This window comes from Talpa europaea (assembly GCF_964194135.1).
Source record: "Talpa europaea genome assembly, chromosome: 1".
NCBI lineage: Eukaryota > Metazoa > Chordata > Mammalia > Eulipotyphla > Talpidae > Talpa > Talpa europaea.
The window spans coordinates 108,215,234-108,235,418 of NC_140073.1; the positions used below are offsets into that span (position 1 = coordinate 108,215,234).

The 20,185-nt window shown below is 39.5% G+C and overlaps 1 protein-coding gene across 1 annotated transcript; it reads left to right on the forward strand.

Annotated features, from left to right (window-relative positions):
* PHOSPHO2 (phosphatase, orphan 2) lies at positions 1 to 746 on the forward strand (the record flags this gene model as incomplete). Its single annotated transcript, XM_084230911.1, has 1 exon — positions 1 to 746. Exon 1 carries the CDS (start codon positions 21 to 23, stop codon positions 744 to 746), a length of 726 nt encoding a protein of 241 aa, XP_084087037.1. The 5' UTR covers positions 1 to 20.
* Between the last annotated feature and the right edge of the window lie 19,439 nt (positions 747 to 20,185).

Sequence of the window (20,185 nt, forward strand, 5' to 3'; positions counted from 1 at the left end):
CCAAATCTGTTTCTGGAACCATGAAAATTTTGCTGGTTTTTGACTTTGACAATACAATCATAGATGACAATAGTGATACCTGGATTGTACAGTGTGCTCCGGAGAAAAAACTTCCTATTGAACTACAAGATTCTTATAAAAAAGGATTTTGGACAGAATTTATGGGCAGAGTCTTTAAATATTTGGGAGATGAAGGTGTAAGAGAAGATGAAATGAAAAGAGCAGTGACATCAATGCCTTTCACTCCAGGGATGGTGGAACTTCTAAGCTTTATAAGAAAGAATAAGGATAAATTTGACTGCATTATTATTTCAGATTCAAATTCAGTCTTCATAGACTGGGTTTTAGAAGCTACCAATTTTCATGATGTATTTGATGAAGTATTTACAAATCCAGCAGCTTTTGATAGCAGTGGTCATCTCACTGTGGAAAGTTATCATACTCATTCTTGCAATAGGTGCCCGAGGAATCTTTGCAAAAATGTAGTTTTGATAGATTTTGTACATAAACAGTTACAACAGGGAGTGAATTATACGAAAATTGTATATATAGGTGATGGTGGAAATGATGTCTGCCCGGTGACCTTCTTAAAGAAGAATGATGTTGCCATGCCACGGAAAGGATACACATTACAGAAAACTCTTACCAGAATGTCTCAAAATCTTGAGCCTGTGGAATCTTCTGTTGTAATTTGGTCTTCAGGTATTGAAATAATTTCTCATTTGCAATTTCTAATAAAGGAATAATATGTCAACAATTGACATGTGTATCAATTAAGTAAAACCCCAGATAAAAGTGACTTAAAAAAAAAAATGATTTTTTTCCTCTTACTTGAAAGAAATCCAGAGGTAAGTATTTCAAGGCTGCTGTGTTGCTCTATTAACTTCAACAGTTGGCTTCTAACACATGATCCAAGATTGTTGTTCAAGCTCTGGTCCTCATGTCAACATTCTGGACAGCGAAAAACTAGTCAGGGAAGGGGGAGGTTGCATCATTATTTAAATTTCATTGGCTAAAACCTAGCCCACACCTAACTGCAGGGAAAGATTAAAAAAAAAAAAATACAGCTTTTATTACAGATGCTCATATGCCTGGCAAACATTGGAGAAAAGCTATCACAGAATTGAGGTAAGTGCAAGTAGTGGTTTCTACCAAAGGTTGTTAATTGGTAGATTATATTTAAAAATATATTCCCAGAGAGAGAGTAGTTATATTTTGCTTTCCTAGATATTTCAAAAACTTGTCCAGTATTTATAGATCTTAAAAATTAGCCCGATGCTTTATTCACACAATGAAAGGCTCCGAAATACATATAATGTCCTACTCACAAATCAGTGTATTTTAAACATAAGGATGCAATATCTATTTCCCAGTTTTTTCCATCACTTTCAACTCTTAAAAAATACAAATGTATCTTGTTCAAATATTATAAATTTATATTAGCATTACATCACTGCCGTATGTTGGTTTAATCATTGCATTATTTCTCATGACAATGTAGTCTTGAGTGACAAATACGTAATTTGTAGGAATATTCAGCTTTTAAGAGTTTCATATGATCTAGAAAGTTTTATAATTCCATGTTAATTTCTAGATTTATGTTTTAGACATAAATATCCATTATATAAATGTATCCATGTTTTTTCAAATTACAGAAAACTCAAGAAATAGAAATATTCAACATAATAGGGAAAGCTAGTATTTTCTGACTTTTTTCTGACTTGCAAGTCTTTGTTTTTCTTTAAAAGTTAAATTTTAAACATGTTTATTCTTATAGATTATTATTTCTGTACATGTGAAAGCCAGTTACAAATTGTAAATTATGGAAGAAAAAGAATAAAAGAGTTTATAGTTAATGGTAGACCAAATAATTTGGACCAGATCTTCTACATAGTACATTTAGGAAATCTGATATCTAAACAAAACTTAATATCTGCTTAAAAATATGAGAGAGGGCCTCCCTGGTGGCGCAAGGGGCTGGGCACCCTGCTATGAAGCAATCCACAGCCTCTGCAGCACAAATTCGATCCCCGGCTGGCCAGGGAGCAACCCACATGGTGAAGCGGACCTTTCCCACCTCGCCTGCTGCTCCCTTCAGCAGTGTATTTAGGTTGATCTGCCTGTTCTGTTCCCCATTCTGTCTCTGGTGAATCCTCTTACACACCCCTTTCCCCCACATCTCTGGCCTGTACCCTAGCTCTTGTATGCATAAATAAGTGAATCTTAAAAAAAAAAAATGAGAAAGCTGACAGTAATGAAGAGCTAAGGAAGCACAGAGACTTAGGTAGGTGTGCTGCTACTCTGGAAATATTGGCCAGTTCTGTAAATGATCTCTGATATGCTAAATGGAGTATCCCATGGGACCAGGGAGCTGTGGATATGCTTCTTATAGTGGTAAACTCTTTCCCTTACTTTGAGTAAGGAATCCAAAAGGCTGCACATTAGGAGTAAAAAAGATATAGAAATGAAAAAGCTTTCAATATTCTCAATCCCAGAAATTGGATTGAGATTATCTAAGGTTTTTAGAGCTCCCAGGTGTTTGACAGAAGCAAATTTAAGTTCTCTTGAGAGGAAATTAACATTGTAGGTGTTGTGGGCCACAAGTGAACATCTGAAGGTAGCTACTAGCCAACAATCAGCAAGAAGTAGACCCTTGGTCTTACAGACTGCAAAGAAGAATGCTGCATCCACATGAGCTTAGAAGTGGATCCTTTTTTAATGAAACCTCAGCCCAGATCACACTGAGGTTGACACCTTAATTGCAATCCTTGGGACCTGAGACAGAAGCCCAAACTTCATGAACTATGCTTGAATTCCTGAACCACAAAACCTATGAGATAATAAATATGTATTGAAGATAAGTTTGTGGTAATACTATTACATAGAAAATAACAGACCTAAAAATAAAAACAGTTTTGCAAATATGTTGTAGGACACAAAATTAGCAACACCAAAAGACATGAATTAACACCAACAGAAGCTGCTACTTAAGCATATCTGCAGGACCTTCAAATACTGAAGTTTTCGGATACAAACTAAGCTTAAGAGAATTTTGGTAAAGAAAATTAATTTTTAAAATGGAAATACTAGAACTGAAAGTAACCATTACTGAAATTAGAATTTTGATGGATGAATTTAAAAACAGGTATAGCTGAAGAGAAAATTGGTAATGAAAATACAGGAGAAAAATTAAGAGACATACAAGCTGTGGTGATCTAATATAGTAAATCGGCATATCAGAAGGACAGAAGAAAAAAATGAAACAAGCAGTATTTAAGATGTAATGACTGAGAACCTCACAAAACCAGATTCAAGAACCCTTATGCACCCCAGCAGGGTAAGTAAAAACACACATGAAATCACATCATTGTAAAATTGCTGATAACCAATATTGGAAAAAGTGTAGGGCAGCTAGAGGGAAAAGGACACTGAAAAGAACAACAAATGAATAGTAGTTTTTCTTAATAGGATTCACCAGTGAAGCCATCTAAACCTGGAGTTTTCTTTGTTGGAAGGTTTTTAACTAATTCAATTTATTTAATCACAGGACTATTCTGGTTGTATTCTTGAGTAAGCTTTGGTGATTTGCCATTCTTATCTATTGCTACATAATACATTTCCTCAAATTTAACATTTTGAAGCATTATCTAACAAGTATCTGTGGGTCAGGAATTCAGAAGGGTTTACCTGGGTGATTCTAACTCAGGATCTCAAATAGCTCAAGATGATGTCTGTGGTCAAGAACGTTTGCCAATGGAGGATCTGCTCACGAGGTGGTTCTCACATTGCTTTTGGCAGGAGACCTCAGTTTCAGTTATCAAGAAGTCTCAACTTGCTGGTTGTTGGCAGGAGGCCTCAATTTCCACATCAGCCTCTCCATAGACCTGCTTGAGTGTCATGAGACATGGTTTCCTGCCAAATGAGCCTTCCAAGAGAGAGGACAAAGTAGAAACCACAGTGCCTTTTGTAAACTAGTCTTAGAAGTCCCACACCATCATTTCTGCCATATGCTATTAGAACACTAAGTCAAGTCTATACTCAAAGGGAGCGGAGTTAGATCCCACCTTTGAGGAGTTAGTCAAAGAAAGTGTGGACATATTTTAAAACTTGCAGTGTCTCTTGAGGAGCTTTTCCATTGTCCTTGTAAGGTATAAAATATGTGGACATTTTATCTGCTTGTTTTATCACATAGCCTTCCTCTATTCATCCTTTTTTCCCCTTTTTTGTAATAACATAACCATTGTTTTCTTCCCCTTTTCCTTCTTTGTTCTCTAGTGTATCAAACCCAGTGCTTTTCTGGATCTGATTGGAACTCAAGTATCTTTCAGCTCTGTGCCAATTCTGGCATTTGTTTAATTTGTACTTCTTTGCAAAGATGGACTCAGCTTTGCCCAAACTTACGGCCCAAGCTATGCATGTGTGGCTTTGTGTTCAACCAAGGGAACATGCCCGCTTGCAGCTCTAATTTAGCTCCTTCCCATCTGGTACTCTACCCTGTAAAATTCTAGCAACTTCTGTCTCTCCAAACTTTCAATTTCCTCCAACTTCAGATTACTGCTTGAGATTTCTTTTCTGTACCTCGAGCTGGAACGTGTCTATAGGCCGAAATATCGGTGGGTATCACAATCCTGTACCACCTAATGTCAATTACTTAAACACTTATTTCATATACTTCATCCAACTTTTATTGTTTGCAGTGTGATGGTTAGTCAAGTCCCAGTTCCTCTAGAAACAAATTGTAATATCTCATTTTTCATTTCAAATGCAGTATGGTTTTGGATTAGAAAGACCTAAATTTGAATTCTAGCTCTGCAGTGGGTAAAACACCTCAATTTCCATATCTGTTAAGTGGAGATTATAATTTAATCTCCCTAATTTACATCCTAATATTGTGAAGATTTACTGAGTTAACCATTTTGTTTAAGTTTACTGTGGCTGCTATAACAAAATGGGTGGCAAAACCCAGAAATTCATTTTCTCACAGCCCCAAAGACCAGAATTCCCAAATGGTTTCATTGGACTGAAATCAGGATGTCAATAGGACCACACTCCATTGGAGGCTCAAGGGAGAATCTGTCCCTTGTATCCTCTTCTGTCCATATCAAATTTCCTGCTGCTGCTTTCTTACAAGAAGTCTTGTGATTGCATTTAGGGTCCCTGAAGATGATCTCCCCATCTCCAGGGTGTTAGTTTAATCACATCTATAAAGACCCACTTTCTTTGTAACATTTACAGGTTCCAGGGATTAGGACCAGACACCACTGGGTAGTCATTATTTAGCCTATTACAGGGTAAGAGGACACACTCAGTAGTAATATTCAATACATTTAGCAACCACCAAAGCATAGACATCAATCAATCAGAATAGAAGTAAGAATTGATGCTGGTAACAAACCTAACAGGGCATTTGTCTCAATAGCAGTCCTGTACTTGCCAAGTATAAATACTCAAATACATACTATGTATTCACTATTAATTCACTGAGGTCCAGCTTTATTGTTAGTCATTTCTATTTCCACATTTCAAATGTCTAGATTTACTCATTTATTTCCAGGGTCATATGTTCTACTTTTCAATTTTTATGAGTACCTCATATATGGGGGATACTAATATTGCCAAATGTGTGACAAGTGTTCGTATTATATTTGTATTGTGTTAATCTTTTCGAATCTTATGTTTGATTATTTCTAGATAATCTGCTCTTAGTCTTCATTTTAAAATGTAAAATATCTGAATTGAATGTAGTTTGTTACAAAATTATATTAGATTTTTTTAAAGATTTATTTATGCATACTAGATCTGGGGTGCAGGCCAGAGGTATGAGAGGGTGAGAGGATTCACCAGAGACAGAGTAGGGAGCAGAACAGGCAGATTGACTGAAATACTCTGCTGAAGGGAGCAGAGGGTGAGACAGGAGAGCTCGGCTGCACCATGTGGGTTAGCTCCATGGCCAGGGATCAAACTTGTCCTTAAGTCGCTCCTTATAGCTTCATTGTGCGGAGACTTAACCCCTAGGCCACCAGGGAGGCTCCAAGATTTTAGATTTAATGAAACATTGATGTACACTAACTTGAATGTTTTTCTGTCATTCTTTGTTTTATTTTACATTTTAAAATGACAGGTTTATTAGGAAAAGGGGAAAAAAAGAGACACCTGCATAGTCACAGATGTTTCAAAAATGGTAATTACATGGTGTGAGTAATTGCTGTTATTTCAGTGAATGAATGTGTTCACCAAAGGGTGGACATGGAATACACTACATAGTGTTGTAGTGTCTCATGTGTTTTTTCCAAAGTGTATTAAATGCAGCATAATGTAGTAAGCTAATTTAGTCACTGAACTAGCACTGTACACATTCATATGCACAACTGCTATTCTTGTAAACATCTTTAATGTATGTCCCTTTGCAGAATGCTTTAAATGCAGCATGATGTGGCAAAAACGTTCATTCTGAAGTAACCATGTAATTGTTTACGTATAGAGCTGTCATTCTTTTTTTTTTTTTTTTTATATAGAGGCATGTTTTATTTATTTATTTATTTATTTGTTCATTTGTTTTGTTTATACATGCACTGGGTACAGTCAGAAGCGCGGGAGGGTGAGAGAATTCACCAGAGCCAGAGCGGGGAGCAGAACAGGCAGAAGGACGGAAGTACACTGCTGAGGGGAGCAGCGGGCGGCAGGAGAGGTCTGCGCGCCATGTGGGACCCTCCTCCGGTGGCCGGGGAGCAGCCGGGGATCAAACCGGCACTGCAGAGGCTGCGGGCAGCTTCGCAACCCAGCGCTCAACCGCTGCGCCACCGGGGAGGCCCTAGAGCTGTCATTCTTAGATATCTATTTTGTATATATGATTTTTATTGCGGTAACATTGGTTTATGACACTGTATATGATTTGGGAGTATAGAAACTAGATGTCTATCTTACACCATTCACAAGAGTTAACTCAAAATAGATTAAAGATTTAGATGTAAGACCTAAGACTATAAAATACTTCAAGAAAATATAGGCCAGGGTGGGGGAGGGGGGGAAAAAAAGAAAGACAATATGGGCCAAACACTCCTCAACATTGGCTTCACAGGTATCTTTATTTATTTATTTTAAGAATACCCTTTTTTTTTAATAGAGGCATGTTTTATTTATTTATTTGTTTGTTTTGTTTATACATGCACTGGGTACAGTCAGAAGCGCGGGAGGGTGAGAGAATTCACCAGAGCCAGAGCGGGGAGAGCAGAGCAGGCAGAAGGACCAAAGTACACTGCTGAGGGGAGCAACGGGCGGCAGGAGAGGTCTGCGCGCCATGTGGGACCCTCCTCTGGTGGCCGGGGAGCATCCAGGGATCGAACTGGCGCCGCAGAGGCTGCGGGCAGCTTCGCAACCCAGCGCTCAACCGCTGCGCCACCGGGGAGGCCCTTCACAGGTATCTTTAAACTTTAAAATATAAGATTCTTGTCCATTAAAATTGTTTCTTTGTAAACAAAAGGATACTCATGTCTCTTCCAAAGATAAGCAGATCCTTCATGACTAGCTTTAATTATGTGGAAATGTGAGCATACAAAAGAATTGTAAGAGAGAAAGTAAGGGAGGAAAAAAGCAAGGAAAATACACTGTCCTCTACAAAACTCATACAAAACTCATACAGTAAAATAAGAGGATGGTATTATGACATAGTTACTATATTTGGAAAGTGTTTGCATTACTAAACACTGTATATAAAAACTTTAAAACTTTCAAAATAGAAATATTCCAATCTGTGCACTAGATCATCAAAGATGAATTAATAAACACACAAATGAATCATTAGAGTGGCATGTGCTCTAATAGGCAAGTAAGTCTTTATAAGTTACAGCAAGTCACTTAATGGAAAGTGTAGGTATTTCCTATTCATTGTTAGGACAGCTAGTAGCATCCCTTACTTCCAATCACTACATATTAGTGCCATCCCTCCTCCTCAGTTATAACAACTGAAAACATCCTAAACTGACCATTGTTCCCTGAGGAATAAAACCACCTCTATTTGAGAACCTCCCACTTAATGCTTAAAAGTTCATATCTTTTGTTTGTGAAAGATACAGCCATTGGACATACTTAATGTGCATATTAAAAACTGACTTCTCTTCAAGCCACAGATCCAGAATATTTCTCCTCATATGGAAATGTCCTTATCACAAAGTCCATAGCCTTCTTATTAGCACAGCAGTCATCTGTGTATCTAGTAAATATTGATGTCTAACTTAATTACCTACTTCTTTTCTTTTTGATGTGAACTATGTGAAGTCTTACTTTTTTTTTTTTCAAATTATGTTTATTGAGGTAAAGTTGGTTTACATCATTGTTCTCTACTTTGGGGGTTATGGGCTTAAACCTCTACAAATGTATGTTTTCACACCATGCTCACCACCAGTGCCCCAATAAATCTCTACCATTTTCAGTTAGGGCACTTCCAACCCCCCCATCCCTTCCCACCTTCTGATCCTCTCAGTTTTTCAGTCAGATGCCATGGGTTTATTAATGTTTGGTTTTGACTGACCCTTATTTTGTTTCTCTATGTTCCACATATAAGTGAGACCATCTGGCATTTGTCTTTCTCCTTCTGACTTATTTCACTTAACATTATCCTCTCAAGTTCCATCCATGTTGCCATAAATGGCATGAGTTCATCTCTTTTTATAGCTGCATAGGGGTGTGTGTGTATCATGTTTTTCTGATTCACTTTTCTGTCCTTGAGCACTTAGTCTGTTTCCATAGAAGTTTTATGTATGCATATATATATTTAAATTAAAGTAGCATTTGTTTTTTTAATTTATATTTATTTTTTTAAAGATTTATTTATTTATGCATACAAGAACTGTGATACAGGCCAGAGGTGTGGGCGGTGAGAGGATTCACCAGAGACAAAGTGGGGAACAGAGCTGGAAGGTTGACTGAAATACACTGTTGAGGGCAGCAGCGGGCAAGACGGGAGAGGTCTGCCGTGCCATGTGGGTAGCTCCCTGATCAGGGATTGAATCATGCTGCAATGGCTGTGGATAGCTTCATAGGTTATGTCTTAACCCCTTGCGCCACCAGGGAGGCCCCTAATTTATATCTTTTGCATCATTGTGTATTACCCCTAAAATTCCCACCACCAAATCACCCAGGCTCATTATGATATTCCCTTGTGCTCTTCTCTCCCCTGTTTTGGTCCCTTTTCCTCTCTCCCCCTCACAGAATGTCTCTGCTTTATGGTTGCACACTACTTTTGCTTTTATTATTATAGTTGTTGTTGTTATTCTTTTTTCTGACCCTTTATTTGGTTCCCCTATATTCCTCCTATAAGTGAAATCATCCAAATATTTTTCTTTTTCCTTTTGGCTTATTTCACTGAGCATGATCCGCTCTAGTTCCATCCATTTTGCTGTGAATAGCTTGAATTTATCTTTTTTAATTGCTGAATAGTATACCATTGTATATATATACCACCTCTTCTTGATCTAGTCATCTATTTTTGAGCATTTGGGTTGTTTACATATCTTACCTATTGTAAATAGTGCTGCAATAAATATAAGGGGTGCAGGTATCTTTTTTAATTAATGTTTTTGTGTCCTTTGGGCAAATTCCTAAGAGTGGAATGGCTGGGTCATATGCTAACTCCATTTTTAGTAGTCTGAGGTACCTCCACACAGCTTTCTATAGTGGTTGGACCAGTTTGCATTCCCACTAGCAGTGTATGAGAGTTCCTTTTCTCTGCATCCTGGCCAACATTGATTGTTGCCTGTTTTTTTAATTTGTGCCATTCTCACTGGTGTAAGGTGGTATCTCATTGTGGTTTGGTTTGCATTTCCCTGATTATAAGTGATCTTGAAAATTTTTTTATATACCTGTTGGCCATTTGTATTTCTTCTTTGGAGAAGTATCTTTTTAGCTCTGCTGTCTTTTTTTTTAATATAAGATTTATTTATTCATTTATACAAGCACTGGGTATAGTCAGAAGCGCGGGAGGGTAAGAGAATTCACCAGAGCCAGAGCGGGGAACAGAACAGGCAGACTGACGAAGTATACTGCTAAGAGGAGCAGCGGGCGGCAGGAGAGGTCTGTGCGCCATATGGGACCCTCCCCCGGTGGCCAGGGAGCCGGAGCTGCAGAGGCTTCGGGCAGCTTCACAACCCAGGGCTAAACTGCTGCGCCACTAGGGAGGCCCTGCTGTCTATTTTTTTGACTGGATCGTTTACTTTGTTTTTGTTGAGTCATGTGAGTGCTTTGTAGATTTTTGTGAGCAGTCCTTTATCAGTTGTATTGTGTGCAAAAATTTTCTCCCCATTAGCAGGGTGACTTTTTGTTTTGGTTACTGTCTTTTTTGCTGTACGAAGCCTTTTTAGTTTGATGTAATCCTGGTTGTTTATCTTGTCCGTCACTTTCTTTGCTTTGGGGAATGTGTCTTTAAAGTTGTTACTGAAACATATGTTGTGTTTTACCTATATTTTCTTCTATATATTTTATGGTTTCAGATCTTTTATCCATTCAGGTTTATACATTTATACATTCAGGTCTTTTATCCATTTTGAAATGGTTTTTCTGCATGGAGTAAGGTAGTAGTCTAGCTTCATTCTGCAAGTAGCAGTCTAGTTTTCCAGCACCATTTATTGAACAAACTGTCCTTGTTCCATTACATATTCTTTGCTCCTTTATCAAATATTAGTTGTGCATAAATATGTGGGCTTATTTCTGGGTTTTCTATTCGATTCCATTGGTCTGTGTGTCTGTTTTTGGTCCAGTACTAAACTGTTTTAATTATTATGACTTTGCAGTATAGTTTGAAATCAGGGAGGATGATACCTCCATTCTCCTTCTTTTTAGTCAGGAAAGCTTTGGCTCTTCATGTTTTTTTGTGGCTCCATATGAATTTCATCAATATTTGTTCTAATTCTTTGAAGAATGTCATTGAAATTTTTATCAGAATAGTATTGAATCTGTAAATTGCTTTCAAGTAGGATGGCCATTTTGATGTTAATTCTTCCAATCCATGAGCAAAGGATGTGTTTCCATTTCTTTGTGTCTTCTTCTATTTCTTTTTTTTTTTTAAGATTTATTTTTTATTTATACAATAGCTGGGGTACAGGCCAGAGGCGTGGGAGGGTGAGAGGATTCACCAGAGACAGAGTGGGGAGCAGAACAGGCAGACAGAGCCTCACCTGGTGGCGCAGGCAGTTGAGCACAGCGCTGTGAAGCTGTCCGCAGCCTCTGCAGCGCTGGTTCCATCCCGGCCCTGGCCAGCCGGTGAGGGTCCCACATGGCACGACAGACCTCTCCTGTCGCACCCGCTGCTCCCCTCAGCAGTGTATTTCGTCAGTCTGCCTGTTCTGTTCCTCTGCCTGCTCTGTCTCTGGTGAATCCTCTTACCCTCCCGTGCATCTGGCCTGTACTCTGGTTCTTGTATAAAATGAATAAATAAATCTTTAAAAAAAAAAAAAAAAAAGAACAAGCAGACAGACCGAAAGCACTGTTGAGAGGAGCAGTGGGCGAGACAGGAGAGGTCTGCCATGCCATGTGGGTATCTCCCTGGCAGGCCAGGAATCAAACCTGCACTGCGGAGGCTTCAGACAGCTTCATAGCACTGCACTCAATCTGCTGCACCACTGGGGACACCCTTTCTATTTCTTTTTACAGTGTCTTGTAGTTTTCTTTTTATAGGTCCTCCACCTCTTTTGTAAGGTTTATTCCCAAGTATTTGATATTTTTGGTTTCAATTATAAAAGGGATGGTTTTCTTAATTATTTGATTGGTTGCATATATGAGGGCTACTGATTTTTGTGTGTTGATTTTGTATCCTGCTACTTCACTAAACTGGTCTATAATTTTGATTAGTTTTTCTGTGGCATTTTTAGGATTCTCTATGTATGTTATCATATCGTCTGAAAATAGTGATAGTTTTACTTCTTCTTTCCTTATTTGGATTCCTTATATGTCTTTCTCTTGTCTTATTGCTCTGACTAGGACTTCCAGTATTATATTGAAAAGCAGTGGTGAGAGTAGGCATCCTTGTCTTGTTCCAGATCTTAAGGGAAAGGCTTTCAGCTTTTCACCATTGAGGATAATATTGGCTGTGGGTTTGTCACATATCGCTTTTATTATATTAAGGTATGTTCCTTCTATCCCAAGGATTTCGAGGGCCTTCATCATAAATGGATGATGAATTTTGTTGAATGCTTTCTCAGCATCTGTCAATATGATCATATGGTTTTTATTTTTCTTTTTGTTGATGTGTTGGATTACAATAATTGATTTTTGTGTGTTAAACCATCCTAAAGTAGCATTGGTTTGTATCACTATATATAATTCAGAAATATAGGATTCCCACCTTCTGCTACTTGTGTTTGATATATTTTAGGCTTCTTTTCTTACCAAGGTATTTATGCATCATCTATCAGGCACATATCTATCAGTTTAAGTTTGTTTTGAAAGGTCTTTTAGAACGCAAGTTTTAATTATATTCTATTTTTTAAAAGCGTTTTATCTAATATGCCCACATATTCATTTACTTTTATAGCATTTGAATTGTTTAGTGCCTGCCTTATATCTGCCCCAAAGGAGAGTCTGAGAAGATTTTCCTTGACAGTCCCTTAAACTGGTTCAAGGGGCAGCAACAGTTAATGCAGATTGGCACCTGATCAGATAAAGTGGCTCTATTAATAGTTTGAGTGGGATGAAATTTTAAGCCACTTTCCTACCCCTAAAATCAGACATTCTTCTTATCAGAAGATAAAAGAAAGGGCCTTTTTCTAGCCTAATAGCCCCCCAGTGTGCATCTTCAGATGACACCAGTTGTAGGGGATATAAACAATATTGAATTCACCAAATCCTTTTACCTAATACTCTATCACTTCGTCTACCCATTGGGCTTCTTGGACCATGTAATACTGTTGCAGACAGATTCTTCTGAGTATTCTGTAAGAGTTTATGGAATAATATATTCGAGGCCAAAAGTTAAATCTAACCTACTTGTTTATGTTGTACAAACTGATGTCTGTGTGATGATGGTTCATATGGAAACAAAATATTAACATAGATGTTTCCCAACATAAAAATCCTTAGAAACTACCCTTGTTTATAGAAGATGTTACTTAGCAAAAAAAAAAAAGTCTTTTATATTTCAGTAATAACTTTTCAGCCATGTATCTAAACAACCAGCAAAAATATTTACAATTAGACTAAATAAAGTTTGATGCAAAGGATGTTACACTCAGTGCAAAATGAAAATCTTGTTCACTCAGTTTCCTACCATTTTGCAAGCAGAGTCTGGATTATGTTATATAACAAAATCACAACTCTTCATTGAAGGGGAGAGGGCATTACATATGTAATTATTGATAACATCAAGATAGGTTTCATAAAGCATCTTAGTAATTAGAGTAAGTCAAAACACTTAGGACAAGGAAGCAATAGACGATCATGTAGCATTGTGTTTTGTACTCAGTCAACTAAATAATTGTGATGCAAGACAAGCTTTATGAAAGAGGTAGACTGTGATCCATACCTTTTAAGTATGGGACAAATTTGGCAAGATGGAAAGGACTTGATAGAGCTTGCCAGATAGAGGGAATAACATGAACCAAGATGGGAATCAACATAGCATGTTCATAAGGTAGTGATGAAGTGACTGGCTTGATGAAGTTAAGGATTTAACTGGGAAGCAGTGAAACAAAATTTCACTTTATATTTAGCAGGATTTGGCCAATTTATGGACAGGTTTGAATGCCAATCGGAAGAGTTAAAATTTTTCCAGATAGCTCTTAGGAGCAAGTAAAAGGAAAGGACATAAAGGAAGTGGTGTTTAGAGAGGATGAAAAGTTAGTGTACACCTTGGGAGAGATTGCCACAGGAAAATCTTGTAAACCAGGTAAGAAGTGATAATGACCTTATAGGGCCTCCCCGGTGGCGCAGCGGTTGAGTGCTGGGTTGCGAAGCTACCTGTGGCCTCTGCGGCGCCGGTTCGATCCCCGGCTGCTCCCCGGCCACCGGAGGAGGGTCCCACATGGCGCGCAGACCTCTCCTGCCGCCCGCTGCTCCCCTCAGCAGTGTACTTCGGTCCTTCTGCCTGCTCTGCTCCCTGCTCTGGCTCTGGTGAATTCTCTCACCCTCCCACGCTTCTGACTGTACCCAGTGCATGTATAAACCAAACAAACAAACAAATAATAAATAAATAAATAAATAAGACATGCCTCTAGAAAATTAAAAAAAAAAAAATTAAAAAAAAAAAGAAGTGATAATGACCTTATAGTATGATATCACACAGAATGAAAAGGATAAACAAGCTGCTTTGAATTTGAAAATGAAAAAAAGCAAAAAGTTGTAATCATACTCTGTAGGAGGACAGTGACTTTTTTTTTTTTTAAGATTTATTTACTTATGCATATAAGAGCTGGGGTATAGGCCAGAGGTGTGGGGGGTGAGAGGATTCACCAGAGATAGAGTGGGGAAGAGAACAGGCAGATTGACCGAAGTACACTACTCAGGGGAGCAGCGGGAAGTCAGGAGAGGTCTGCTGTATCATGTGGGTAGCTCCCTGGCCAACCTGGGGATCAAACTTGTGCTGCAGAGGCTGTGGACAGCTTCACAGGCTGTGTCTCAACCCCTTGCACCACCAGGGAGGCCAGGACAGTGTCTTTGGACTAAATCATTGCGTAATTTCTTGGAGAAGTATGGGCTCTTGAGCACATTTGTGTTGCTATATAATTCACATTAGTTTCAGGTGTACAATATAATGATTCAATATTTGCATATGTTGCAAAATGGTCACCATAATAAGTCTAGTTAACCACTGTCACTCTATAGTCAAAATTTTTTTTTCTTATGATGAGAACTTTTAAAATCTACTCTCAGCAACTTTCAAATATACCACACAGTATCATTCACCATGGTTACCACCCTGCACATTACATCCCACAACTTATTTATTTTATAATTGGAAGTTTGTACCTTTTGACTACATTTCACCCACCCACTTCTGGCAAGCATCCATCTGTTCTCTATATTTAAGAGTTTAGTTTTTCTTTTGTTTCTATTGTTTGGATCCCATGTGAATGAGATCATAATGTGTTTGTCTTTCTCTGTCTGATTTCTTTTTTCTTGAACACATATGAAAGTTTATTTTTAATTTTTTAATTATACTCAGTATGCTTTATTTCAAATCGCAACACAAAAATATTTCACTTTCATATTTTCATTTTGTCTTACGTTTAAAAAGAAAAGCTCCCTCTAAATGTGTTGAATCTATTACAGAAAAATGAAGTAACTGATTTCTAATATAACACCCTGGCAATGAAATGACCTATTACTTAAATAAAGTCACCTTCTGTTAGAAGGCAAAATGCAAAGTGGACATCTTCCTGGCACACCATTTCTTCCATATTCAGAAAGATAGGCTAATGAGATTAATAATCCTGTTCTGGGGCCTCCATACTGGTCTAGGGGTTAAATCTAAGCGCTATTCCCACTTAGACCTGAGTTCAATCTCCTGCTAGGAAGCTGACACATGGCACAGCAGACCTCTCTTGTCTCGCCCACTGCTCCCCTTAGCAGTGTATTTCAGTAAATCTGCCTGTTCTGCTCCCCACTCTGTCACTGATGAATCCTCTCACCCTCCCATACATCTGGCCTATATCCCAGTTCTTGTATAAATAAATAAATCTTTAAAAAAAAAATAAGGGTTTGTCAGCAAAGTTTGTGTGTTATTTGATTACTCATAGTTAATATACCATAGTAATTGAAATTTGAACCTTGTTTAGAAGATTAGTGTTATTTAACTAAACCATAGTTAACTGAAATTCATACATATTAGAACCATTTTAAGAAAGGCTGTTTTTATTTTATAATTGAAAATAATTTACTGGTCATCTCTTAAATTTCTCTGCAACAAATATATATATATATATAAATTTAATTGTTTTATATTCTTGAATTTTTAAATGGTAAGACAATTCTGGGCTGAGTAGCATTACAATTTTTACTATAATTGATCATACTAAATAGTAGTTTAATTCAAAAGTAAAAATTTATCAAAAAAAGCAGGAATCTAGAAAACTTAAATAAGGGACCAGGAAAATGAATAACTATAAGAAAGTGAAAATCAAAATCAACAAAAAACTATGAACCAGAGACACTTTTAGGGGGGCGGGGGCAGGAGGGGAGGGATTGGGGTCAGAATGGGGGGCTGCAATTGTATGGGGAATATAACAATAAAATTTATAAAAAAATAAAAAATAAAAAAAAATATCAAAAAATATTTCAATTTGATGAAGCAGGCTATTTTCTTTCATTTAGACCACCTATCCTTGAATGAGTACTGCATACTGCTGGATAAGACAGAGTTTTGCATCAGTGATATTCCTGTTTTCATTTCTAAACATAAAATCTCTGAGAAAATGTGTTCACACAGACAAGAAGATGGGAATGGGAAGAATTTTATTATAGTAAAGCAACTTACTTCATGGATACTTTCCAAGTTATCAAAAATGATAACACTTTTGTTGAAAACAAGGAATTAGAAAACTTTGACTTGCAAAATACTTGTTACCCAGTCATTAGAATGCTATTTTCTTATTTTCCAGGAAGGATACCAAAAGACATAGCAACTCCAGGGCAGCCATATACACCTGTGCTGGGTGTATATCTTACAACTCCTGAGGACAGTGTTCACATTACAATCTATTGAAGTATAACACGCTGGAATTACACAACTGTATGTGATGACTTTATAAATATACCTATTTTTTGTTGTTGTTTAGCACTATCTTCTTCAATCCAGTATGTAAATAAGGTATAGCTAATTTCCTAAATGTACCTACCATTTACATTGATAATGACAGCACAGTTATCATATAATTGAATGATAGAAATACTTTGTGGAAAGATGTACTAATAAGATAAAATCAATAAATTGTATTTTTAGAAATCAGGAATCCTATGAAAGGCAAAGTGTGATGTCAGTAAGGCATCTAATTCCATGCCAAGGTCAGTATCTGCCAAGAGTCATTTGTATCTCATCTCCATGATGTCTCTTTATTTCTTTAAGACTTGGACTCACAGATGGCACATCTGTTTTCTTGAACAGTGTCATTAATTTATTTAACTTATGAATGCTAATTACATGTTTCTGAGTGCATCAAATCTATTAGCATTTGCAGTGGGTGCTTTGATAAAGCATGTGGTAAAGAGCTGCTCTTGGCAGTACCCTTCAGGACCTGCTCTTTCCTTGGCAAGTTGAACAAGTCTAATAGACACTGATATATGCTTTTCAGCAATAGTCCACAACCAGAGAACATCAGGCAATGGAAGCAAAGTTTTGAATTAGTCTACATATCACTCTAAAACAACTGCACAAATAACAATATAGTGAAATCCATTTTGAGTTTAAAAACCCCTACTCTCGGTTAGACAGAATCTGTATTTTCTATCCATCAAACTTTGCATCATAGCCACATTCATCTCCACGCTTCCATGACAAAAATGGAAAGAAGGTTGTATCTTCAGTAAGTCACAAGCATGATCTTGAATTACAATACCAACAATAATATCATTATCAGATATGAAGGACAAACAGCAATTACAATTAGCAAAGTTCATATAAAGTTGAAGAAATGTTAATAAGATACTATTTTCCAAGTTGATGATGTATTGAATAATAAAGTATAAATATCCTTTTATTGTAATAGCTAATATTCATGTAGCATGTCCTAAATGTTTTCACATTCGTATTTCTTTCAAAAAACTTTGTTACAGTTAAGGCGGTATTTATAGTTTCTATTTTTCAGATCAGAAAACAAAGAGAATCATCTGATGCTCTTGATAAAATGCAGATATTCACTCCAAAGAAGTCTGGGTGGTGGTGATATTTGTGGGGTGCGACATAACCAGCATCCCAATTCAATCATGTGGAATTAAAGTAAACCACCCAAATGAGAACAAACAGATGTTCTTTACTCAAGTCTTGATGTATATAGCAAGATAGCCACCACCACTTGCCTTTGGCAGAGGCTCAAAGGCAGGCAGAGGAGGAAAAACGATTTTTAAAAACAAAGTCTCCAGTGCTTCTGGAGAAAGTGGTTGGCCTGGGAAAACTGGAGACCAGTTACTAGAAACTGGGAATATTTTATGTGATAGGCTGGGGGAACTTAACTTGGTTTTTCTGGTTGGGCCTGAGTGGGAAGTAGGGGTAAGAATAGGGAAGTCGGTAGTCCTTGACCATGCCCTGACTGTCTTGTTCCAGTTGCTGTAGAGGTTGTGGTTTGAGTTCCTGGGTTTCTTAGGTGGTTCAGAGATTTGTTGTCAGATTGTCTGGCCATTGTCCATTTGTATATTGTCTCTCAGGCCATAGTGTGAGGAATACACTGGATCTCTGATGTGTATCTGATAAACTGGGTTTCATCTTGTCTCTTTCCTCCCTTAAGGTAGCTGGATTGTAAACTCACTAGAGCTTTGGACTGTCTTTCACCACTGACCCGTGCCTAGTCCTCTCAGGCACTCAGAAAGCACTTAATAAAATCTTGCAAATGAATGATACATGAACTTATTTGATATTGGCTTTTGTTGGGACAAGAACATGAACTAGCACAGGGACATCTTTATGTGATTGGAATAGTTGTCACCAGGAAAAAAGGCTGGAGGTTGTCCTGGTTCTAAATATGGTAACTTGAATCCCTGGCCCTGGCAGTTCCCAGTTTTTCTGAGCTTCCAGGTTAACCCGTAGTGTGCATATTAGCCTCAGGGGCCCCCTCTAGAGTGGGTTGGCGTTTGTGTGGAAACTGGCAGCTACCTCTAGCATTTTGAAAGCCGCCCTAACCCCTGACCTTTTAAGTTTGCCCTTCTCGGCTAGCGAGAGCTACTGAAGGAGGGGGAAAGTGCACACATAATGCATACCACCCCCCCCCATATATTATTATATAGTCTAGAGTTTGCCTAAAGATTCGTGTGTGTTTGTGTGTGCATGCGTGTGTGTGTGTGTGCACGCGCCCCTGAGTGTGAGAGAGACGGAGACATCGCCCCCAGGAGAGAGGGGACTCACGGGGCGGGCTCCGCAGGAAGCCGTCCCACCTGCTGCAGGGGGAGCCGCCGGGTGGGGGCCGCGGCCGCACGCCCACCCGCCGCCGAGCCCCACCGCCCCCACCGCCTCACCGTTCCCGCGAGTGGCCCCGCGCCGAGGACGCGCGGGGGGCTGTTGGGTTGGAGGCGGGGAGCAGCCGGGGCACCAAAATAGGAGCCGCTTGTGGGCTGGAGCTGCACTAGCAGGCAGCCTCCGCCGCGCCTCTTCCAAAGATGGTCAGAGGGTCCGGAGGCGCCCTCGCCCCCGCTCGCCGCTAGCTCGCGGGCCAGCACCGGGTCCCGGAGCCGCCGCCGGAGGTAGGTGCGGGGCGGACCCGCCGTCCGAGGGCAGCCGGCCGGGAGCCAGCGGGACGGGGCGCGGGAGAGCGAGGCCGCGCCGCCCCCGGAGCCCGCCCGCGGCGAGGCGCGGAGACAATGGCCGCGCGGGCACTCGGCCTGGCTGAGCGCGCGGTCGCCCGCGGCGCCCTCCCCACACCTGCGCGGCGTCCCGGGGCGGAGGGGCGCGGGCACCGGGCCGGCCGGGCGGCGCAAAGAGCCCGCGAGTCGAGTCCCGGCTCCAGGCCCGCGCGGGGCGGTCTGTCGGGGGAGCGCGGGCCCGGGGCCCAGGCGCGGGGCGCGCGGAAACCCCTGCGGCCGCCGCGGGGGCGGGGGCTCCGGGACGGAAGGACGGGGACGCGGCCGGGCTTTCCTTTCTCCTCCTCCTCAGGCCAGAAGGTACAAGGTTTCCTTTCTCGAGAGTCGTCCTTGTCCAGTAATATTTCTTGACATCTCGAGTTGAAAGGAAGACAGAACTGGGGGGAAAGGTTGAGTTGGGGCCGAGTCAGGACGGCCAGAGTCCGGTCTCGAGTGGGACGACCCCTCGGACATGGTTTTCCATGTGTGAGATCTCCCTTCCAACTGCTGGCCTGGCACGGATTGCGGAGGCTGGATGAATGAGTAGCAAATCAATATTTATTCTCCAGAGAACTTCTGAAAAATCCGGGGGCCTCATTTTAGCCTCTGAGCTACTTGAATTTAAATTGACCATCAGATTAATTCTGAAACAGTCCATCCATATCTTGCATGTTATTTAGAATCCTGAGTTTAGACTAGTTTGGGAGTATATCAGATG